This window comes from Penaeus vannamei, chromosome 29, assembly GCF_042767895.1.
Source record: "Penaeus vannamei isolate JL-2024 chromosome 29, ASM4276789v1, whole genome shotgun sequence".
Classification (NCBI taxonomy): Eukaryota; Metazoa; Arthropoda; class Malacostraca; order Decapoda; family Penaeidae; genus Penaeus; species Penaeus vannamei.
Window position 1 is genome coordinate 29838419 of NC_091577.1, and position 10000 is coordinate 29848418.

Consider the following 10000-nt stretch of genomic DNA (forward strand, 5'->3'; position numbering starts at 1 on the left):
GCCTTAAAATTCAATTTAACATAACCTACCCTAGCTTAATAACTCAACATACCTCAACTAAATTTAAAATACAACTTAACAAAACCTACCCTAGCTTAATAACTTAACCTGCCTCAACTAAACTTCTGGTCTTACCATCCAACTTAACTTAACCTACCTCAACTTAATAACTTAACCTGCCCCAACTAAACTTCTGAAGTCTTAACATCCAACTTAACTTAACCTACCTCAACTTAATAACTTAACCTACCTCAACTTAATAACTTAACCTACCTCAACTTAATAACTTAACCTACCTCAACTTAATAACTTAACCTGCCCCAACTAAACTTCTGAAGTCTTAACATCCAACTTAACGTACCTCAACTTAGCAAGCTTCACAGACTCACCTGCAGCGGCCATTGTCGCCCTGCCGACGTCAATTCCCCCATACAGGTAGAATGGGAGCGACAGTGTTACCAACGCTATGGCGAAGAAGAACCATTTTCTGCTGTTACTGCTGCTTTTCTCGGTGGCTTAAGGGGCAATTAATATAAAAAAGAGGAAAAAGTGAGAATTATCAGTTTTATGTTAATTATTGTTGAATTATCAGTTTTATGTTAATTATTGTTGAATTATCAGTTTTATGTTAATTATTGTTGAAGGAGTCGAGGTACATCTTACCCGACTCAATTTTGAAAATGGAATGACCGTTACGGCCTTCAGTGCAAGATTACTTTTCATATTATTATCATGATCATCGTTATTATCCATTATCATCACTATTACATACATTTTTTTTTCTTATCTTCTCGTCTTTTTTTTACTTCTTTTGAACCAGCACCACTTACCCATGATAAAACTCAGAGACACCGAAGATAAACGGAATATTTAGTTAGTCACATCGTTCCAGCTCTCTCGCTAAGTACTGTCACGTCGGCATCAAAAGGACACTGAGAAGATATTAAAACAGAGAGGGCGGGGCTTAAAGGGGAGGCCAGGGGGCGGGGGATGAGGGAAGGGGGTGGGGCTTGCGGTTACCAATTATGGATTTATTCGTTTCATTATCAGGCTTCGTTAGTTTTGGATAATGGTGCCGGAAATGTTATCACTTGCTGCTGTATCTTTTTTTTTTTTGTCATTTTGTTCTTTTATTTGTTTATTTATTCATTTATTTTTTTTACTGTTGGCATTATTCTTCGTAAATACGGAAGAAATTAATCACTGAAACGGATGCGATTGATAACGGACTTGGGGTGCCAATGGAGATGATTTCCAAGCCAATTTTTCCATTATCATTTCTTTCTCTCTCTCTCTCTCTCTCCCTCTCATCCTCTCTCTTTCTATCCCTACCTCCTCCCCCTCACCCCCCTCCCTCCCTTCCCCCGTCCCCCTTTCTAGTCGGCATTCATAAAAATCTACAACCTATGCAATATAACCAGAGGCTATTCCTTCTGTTATAACCACTTGGAAATGTCTATATGCTCGGTAAACATTTGCTCTTGATGAGGCACAACAGCTGACTAACACGTTTGGAAGCTTTCAAGGGAAAACTTGGGCGAGAAATTCATCTGCAAATTCAATAAAGTTTTGCATCAATATCTTTCGTCTCACTTAGTGGTTTTTATAACCTTTATACACACACAAACATACTTCAATAAAGTTTTGCATCAATATCTTTCGTCTCACTTAGCGTTTTTATAACCTTTATACACACGCAAACATACATACACACGCACACACACACACACACACATACACATACACAAATGTATATATGAACCGTATTCATGTAGAAAGATGAATGTAGAAAAGGTATGAATGAGAATGAATATTTTCACAATACAAGAGATGTATTTGACCGGTTTCGCATATATTTTCGTCAGAAAAAACATGATATATATATATATATATATATATATATATATATATATATATATATATATATGCATATATATATATATATATATATATATATATATATATATATATATATATATATATACATACATATATACATATTTATATATATTTATATATATACTATATATATAATATATATATATATATATATATATATATATATACGCATATATATATATAGATAGATACACACACACACACACATACACACATACACGCATATGCATCTTTCGAATTTCAATGTGATTTTTTACTGCAGGGAAAAGAATTGAAACAACCCGCCTAAGACTCGTTGTCCATCGCTTCCCAGAACTCGCAGCTGAACGCTATAATTTCCAACTTTTTGCTAAGTCAAGTTCACGTCGAAATTATAATGATAAGAAGGCCTAACTTTATAGGGTGTAGGTGAGATTGGTTAAGATTAGATTAGATTGGTCTGTGTATTAGAATTCACTAGCGACTGGAAGGTTCGTAGAAGTGTGATTTTCATACAGTAGTGCTAGGAAAATGGAGTTTCATTATTATTACTATTATTATTTTTTTTTATTTATTTATTCATTTTTCTTAGGGGTGTTGTCAATATTATTACGCTGACTTTCTCTCTCTCTCTCTCTCTTCTCCCCCCCATCCTCTCTCTTTCTCTCTCTCAATCTCTATCTTCACTCTCTTCACAAACCATCCATTAAGTTGATAGGACATTGAAACATGACATTTCCAAAAATATATTTAATTCACAGGAATCACAGACGTAGTTTTGTAAGTGCAGGAAAAATATATAGTACTTTTTTATTTACAAAAAAAAAAAGTTTCCAAATCTTTTCTTGTGATAATGTAGATTACAGGAAATACTGTTGGTATATTATCAAAAACAGAGATAGGAATATGTACATAATAAAGCTTATCTCTCTCTCTCTCTCTCTCTCTCTCTCTCTCTCTCTCTCTCTCTAAAGAAGACATGATGAAGACGATGATAAAAGGTAAGTACCAAAAAAGGAAGTAAAGGAGAAAGAAGAGGGGAGAGAAGAGGAAAGAAAAGTAGAAAGAAGATAACAGATATGATATTGATAGTAATCAAAATTCACTGATGATGATAATAATGATAATAATTTTGACAATAATAGTAATATGATAAAGATAGCAACAGCAATAATAATAAAGATAAGGAAAATTAGAATAAGAGGAAAAGAAGATGAAGAAATTGCCACACTACGCATGGATGGTTAGGTTTTGGATGAAAAGATGAAGAGAGGAATAGGTAAAAAAAGAAGAGAGGATGAGAAAAGGAAGAGAGGGAAATGAAAAAAGAAGAAAGGACGAAAGGAAGGTGGGAGAGAGGAGGAGGAGGAAGGCTGGAGCGAAGGAAGGGCGCACGAGGGCGAGGCCGAGAGGGGGAGGCAAGGGCGCCGTGGAGAGGCAGCTACAGGCGCAGGAAGGGGAACAGGAAGGGCAGGTTCCCGTCGGCGGGGAAGCGGTCGAGGCAGGCGTGGTGGGCGGGCGTCCGGCAGCGCCTCCAGACGCCAGGGCTCTCGTAGCCGCCCTTCTGCTTGCCGACGCTCGTCACCTTAAGGGTCCTCCAGTGGGCGGCGTGCTTGAGGTCGTCCAGCCCCAGCTTGTTCCTGCTGTAGAGGCCGGGGTTGGCCGTAACCCTCGCCCAGCGGCCGGCGTACCAGATGGTGGTGGGCGTATCTCGAAGCTCCTCCGGCAGGAAGGCCGAGCTGGTGGAGTTGTAGCGGTGGCAGTAGAGCTCCAGGAAGAAGTTTGGGCAGTAGAGGGTGATGTACTTGTTGTGCTGCGTGATGGTGGCGCGGCACTCGCTGTTCCTGCTCCTCAGCAGCGAGCCGATGGCCATCCACTCCTTGAAGTCCTTGCACTCGAAGACGACGTCCATGTCGTAGTCCCAGGGCAGGTAGGAGCCCATTTTGAGGGCGCCGAGGGCCGAGCCCGCCTGCAGCTCGTGGGAAAGGTTCTTGGCCGCGCCGTAGTCGAGTATGTGAGTGAGGTAACGCTCCATCAGCCTGCGACAGCACAGCGGCAGAAGGAACGCCTTCCTGATGATGCCCAGCGGAGACTTGCACGAGATGCCCACCAACTCGCACGAGAAGTGGTGAAGAGAGCCGTCGAAGGCATGCACCTTCTCCAGGGCCCAGCGGCGGGCCATGGGCAGCCAGTCGTCGGCCGTCATGTTGACGTGGTCGCCGACGAAGAACATGACGTCGGGGCAGACCACGGCCAGGTGGCCTGCGCCGCGCACCTTGGCGAACCAGTCTCGGTACAGGGCCTGTCCGCTGAGGCCGGCGCTGAAGGCGAGCGAGCGAAGCAGCTTGGTTGTGGTGACGAAGGGGGTGAGGAGGTCGTCGCAGTACATGCACTCGTACTTGGAGTGGTAGTAGCCCATTGTGTACTTGGCCTGGTAGATGGCCATGTGCTGCTGCAGACAGCCGTGGCTCCAGTGGCCTTGGGCGTCCCTTGCAGCGCCCCCGGCCACCTGCACGTGGTCCAGGTCGTCCAGCACCCGCACGAGGCGCTCCAGCGACGACTGGTTGCTGAAGTGCGCCAGCGACTCCCCCAGCAGCACGAAGGGCGTCTCAACCATGCCAACGGCGTCATTGAGCGCCTCTGCCAGCGATTGCTCCGGGGGAGGAACCAGCACTCGGGCGTCGCCTCCCAGCCGCCCGCCCAGACCAAGGTCTGAGGCGACGACAATAATCGGAATGTCGTAGAGCTTCCTGATTTTCGCCACGACGAATGTGACGACTTCCTGCGACCATGTCTGCGCCGGAAGGAGCGCCGTCAGGACGGAGGCGAAGGGCGGGACCCCCTGGCACGCCTCGGGCTCCATCCCGTGCTGGTTGAAGGGCGCGTCGAAATGTGGGCCGAAGTACGCCTCAGGGCACACGTGGGCGCCCTCACGTACGGACCACGGAGCCTCGAGCCCAGGGAGGCGCGCCGAGCGCTCTCGGACGGCGCCGGACGTAGCGGCGAGGCGCGGGTCCAACTCGGCCGCGACGGCGCCCAGACGCAGCGCCCACTCGCCGTCCACCGCCGTCACCGTGCCTAGAGAGAGAGAGAGAGAGAGTTCCCTTCCGTTACTCAGCCATTTCGTACGTCAATCATTAATTCTATAATTAATTTTACACTGTCATTGCTAGGGCTGCATAACCTCCCTGCACAGACCGCCGATAAGCAGGTCACAGACACAGACGCTCTGCCTGACCTGGACGGCCCTCCTGACCTGCCACGCGGGAGATGAGGCCCTGGACGTCGGCGACGGCGCGAGCGATCCGCCTCCGGGTCTCGACCTGCAGCGCCTCGGACTCTGGGCACTTCGGGCAGGGCTGAGAAGGTGACGCCGGGGGGCACGCGACGCCCTCCTCTCTGGGCCGCCCTTCTGCCTCGACTGCCGCGGTGTCCTCCTCGTCGACGGCTCCCTCGGACTCCTCTCTGCCGGCGCCGAAGGACCGCGGATCGCCCTCGACGCGCTGCGGGGCGGGGTCTGGCGAAGAAATGAAAGAAGAAAAATAACAACAACAAAAAAGAAGAAATTAAAGAAGATAAATAACAACAAAAAATAAGAAAGAAGAAATTATTAAAAGATAAATAACAACAAAAAATAAGAAATAAAAAAATGAAAGATAAATAACAACAAAAAATAAGAAAGAAAAAATAAAAGATAACTCACAACAACAAAAAAGGTAAGAAAACAAAAAAAAAAAACAAGAATAAAAAAATAATCCCCCCCCCCGCACACAAATATATCCCAATTACTGACAGGAAAAAAACCGCTGAAAAAGAGAGAGAAAAACAAGGCAAATAACAGAGCAAGAATCATCAAACAAGGAGAAGAAGAAGAAGGCAAAAAAGACGAAAAAAAAGAGAAAAAGAAAATAAAAAAGAAGAAAAAGGAAGAAGAAAGACAAGCAAGAAGACGACGACGACAACGAAGAAGAAGAAGAAGAGAGAGAGAAACAAAAATCCCAAAACCCACACAAGGCAGACCCTTTGATAGATAAACTCATAACAGCATTTACTCATATCCCCATTTACTCATAGCAACACTCATATCCTCATTTACTCATATCCTCATTTACTCATATCCCCATTTACTCATAGTAACACTCTTATCCACATTTACTTATATCTCCATTTACTCATATCCCCATTTACTCATAGCAACACTCATATCCTCATTTACTCATATCCACATTCACTCATTTACACATCTGCTCACATTCACATTTACTCATATCCAAATCCACTCATCCTCATTTACTCATATCCTCATTTACTCATATCCTCATTTACTCATATCCTCATTTACTCATATCCACATTCACTCATTTACACATCTGCTCACATCCACATTTACTCATATCCAAATCCACTCATATCCACATTTACTCATATCCACATGTACTTATATCCACATTTACTCATATCCACATTTACTCATATCCACATTTACTCATATCCACATTTACTCATACCCTCATTTACTCATATCCACATTTATTCATATCCTCATTTACTCACATCCACATTTACTCATATCCACATTTACTCATATCCACATCTACTCATATTCCCATTTACTCATATCCACATTTACTCATATCCACATCTACTCATATCCACATTCACTCATATCCACATTTACTCATATCCACATCTACTCGTATCCCCATCTACTCATATCCACATTCACTCATATCCACATCTACTCATATCCACATGTATTCATATCCACATTCACTCATATCCACATCTACTCATATACCCATTTACTCATATCCACATCAACTCATATCCCCATCTACTCATATCCACATTCCCTCATATCCCCATTCACTCATATCCCCATTTACTCATATCCACATTCACTCATATCCCCATTTACTCATATCCACATTTACTCATATCCACATTCACTCATATCCCCATTTACTCATATCCACATTTACTCATATCCACATTCACTCATATCCCCATTTACTCATATCCACATTTACTCATATCCACATTCACTCATATCCCCATTTACTCACATCCACATTTACTCATATCCGCATCTACTCATATCCACATTTACTCATATCCTCATTTACTCATATCCACATTTACTCATATCCTCATTTACTCATATCCACATTTACTCATATCCACATCTACTCATATCCACATTCACTCATATCCACATCTACTCATATCCACATTTACTCATATCCACATTTACTCATATCCCCATCTACTCATATCCACATTCACTCATATCCACATCTACTCATATCCCCATTCACTCATATCCACATTCACTCATATCCACATCTACTCATATACCCATTTACTCATATCCACATCAACTTATATCCCCATCTACTCATATCCACATTTACTCATATCCCCATCTACTCATATCCACATTCACTCATATCCACATCTACTCATATCCACATCTATTAATATCCACATTCACTCATATCCACATCTACTCATATACCCATTTACTCATATCCACATCAACTCATATCCCCATCTACTCATATCCCCATTCACTCATATCCCCATTCACCCATATCCCCATTAACTCATATCCACATCTACTCATATCCCCATTTACTCATATCCACATTCACTCATATCCACATCTACTCATATCCCCATCTACTCATATCCCCATCTACTCATATCCCCATTTACTCATATCCACATTCACTCATATCCACATTAACTTATATCCCCATCTACTCATATCCACATTCACTCATATCCCCATCTACTCATATCCACATTCACTCATATCCCCATTTAGTCATATCCACATTCACTCATATCCACATCTACTCATATCCACATTCACTCATATCCACATCTACTCATATCCACATTCACTCACATCCCCATTTACTCATATCCCCATCTACTCATATCCCCATCTACTCATATCCCAATTTACTCATATCCCCATCTACTCATATCCCCATTCACTCATATCCCCATTTACTCATATCCACATTCACTCATATCCCCATTTACTCATATCCACATTCACTCATATCCACATCTACTCATATCCCCATCTACTCATATCCCCATTTACTCATATCCACATTCACTCACATCCCCATTCACTCATATCCCCATTTACTCATATCCACATTCACTCATATCCCCATTTACTCATATCCACATTCACTCATATCCACATCTACTCATATCCACATCTACTCATATCCCCATCTACTCACATCCCCATTCACTCATATCCCCATTCACTCATATCCCCATTTACTCATATCCACATTTACTCATATCCACACCAACAGCGCCTTCCCCAAAAGCCCCCGACGCCCAGCAACCTTTAGGGCGCCGTCTCTGACCTCGGAACTGCGCCGGCGTCGTCAGGATCCCGGGGCCAAGAAGGGTCGACAGCAGCGCCCCCGTCACCGCCAGCAGCCCCGTCAGGAGTAGGAGGCACAGGCGGGTTCTCTCCACTGTGAGGGGGGGAGGAAGGAAGGGGAAGGAAGGAGGGAAGGGAGGGAAGGAGGGGAAGGAAAGGGGAGGGAGGGAGGGGGGGTGAGGGGGGAGGGGGGAAGGAAAGGGGAGGGAGGAGGGGGGAGGGGGGAGGGAGGGAGGGAGGGAGGGGGGAGGGAGGGAAGGAGGGAAGGAAGGGGAGAAGGGTGGAGGGAGGGGGGAAGGAAAGGGGAGGGAGGAGGGAAGGTGACGGAGGAGGGAGGGTGAAGGAGGGGGGAAGAGGGAGGGTGAAGGGGGAGGGAAGGTGAAGGGGGAGGGAGGGTGAAAGAAGGGGGAGGGGTGAGGGAGGAGGGAGGGTGAAGGAGGAGGGAGGATGAAGGAGGGTAGAGGGAGAGGGAACGGTGAAGGAGCGAAAAGGGCGGTTAAAGAAAGTGGGAGGGAGGGTGAAGGAGGGAGAGCGAAAGAGGGGGGGGGTGGAAAGAGGGGGGAGGAGGGAATGAGAAGGGAGGGGGAGGGGGAGGGAGGGCGAAGGAGTAATAAACTACATTCATATGCAACTAACAACTACTGTATATTAGTAATCAACAACTTTCTTTGACAATAACAACATTTAATAATAAATGCAACAACACAGATTATCAATATAATATATTTCATGAGATCCATTCCAAAAGTGAAAGAAATGATATTAGACTAATAACATTTCTCAAGATATAAAACTTAAGCAATTAAACTTACCCATTATTATAGCTTGAAAGAAGTTACTTGAAAGAAAAGAAGCAAAAATACCATTACTTATACCATAAGGTGAAGGTATCATAAAAAAAATTATTACTGTAAACTAAAAAGAAAAATGTGATGATGGTGATGATGATGATAATAAATATAATAAATATAATAATAAATATGATAATAAATATAATTATAAATATGATAATAAATATGATAATAAATAAATAAATATAAAAAGAAAGATAATAAATATGACAATAAATATTATGAGGATAACGACAAATGATGGTAAAGATGATGAATTATTGCTGATAACTGTGTAAATGAGGGATATATTGAAACAAGGTTGGGTAAAGTACAAACAATAATAATGATAAAATTAACGATCAAATAGTATCACAAAACATGATCATAATCTTGATTATGATAATAGCATTAAAATAATTGATTACAGTAATAGTAGTAGTAATAGTGTCGATAATGATATTAACAATAATGATAACAATGATGATAATGATAGTAGTAATGATGAAGAGGTTGATAATGATGATGATGATGATGATAGTAATAACATTGATAATAATAACAATAGTAGTAATAGCAATAGTTATGAAAACAATGATAACAAGAAAAATATAAATGATACTGATAGGCATGATAGTAATAATGATAATGATAGTAATAACAATAGTATCAATAATAACAGCATCGATAATAATAACGATAATGAGAACAATGATAATAATAATGACAATGATAACAATACTACTACTCAGCTACTACTACTATCAATATTAAGGCTAGTAACGATAACAATGATAGTAATAATAATAATTTCAACAACGGTAATTGTAAAGATTGCAACAGTAACAATGTTGATGATAATGATAATAATGAT

The 10000-nt window shown here is 42.3% G+C and overlaps 2 protein-coding genes across 2 annotated transcripts in view; both read right to left on the reverse strand.

Moving 5' to 3' along the window:
• The window catches only part of LOC138867361 (uncharacterized), an 11323-nt gene extending 10343 nt beyond the window's left edge, over window positions 1–980 (reverse strand). The window contains exons 1-2 of the mRNA XM_070142672.1: window positions 831–980; window positions 390–515 (exon numbers count right to left, since the gene is read on the reverse strand). Coding sequence (XP_069998773.1) covers window positions 390–515; window positions 831–834 — 130 coding nt within the window. The 5' untranslated portion in view covers window positions 835–980. The remainder of the gene's footprint in view (window positions 1–389; window positions 516–830) is intronic.
• Window positions 981–2988: 2008 nt separating this feature from the next.
• LOC138867327 (uncharacterized) lies at window positions 2989–4960 on the reverse strand (the record flags this gene model as incomplete). The annotated part of the gene is made up of 1 exon (XM_070142458.1): window positions 2989–4960. A coding segment is annotated over one exon (1641 nt), but the record flags the coding sequence as incomplete, so codon positions are not given.
• Between the last annotated feature and the right edge of the window lie 5040 nt (window positions 4961–10000).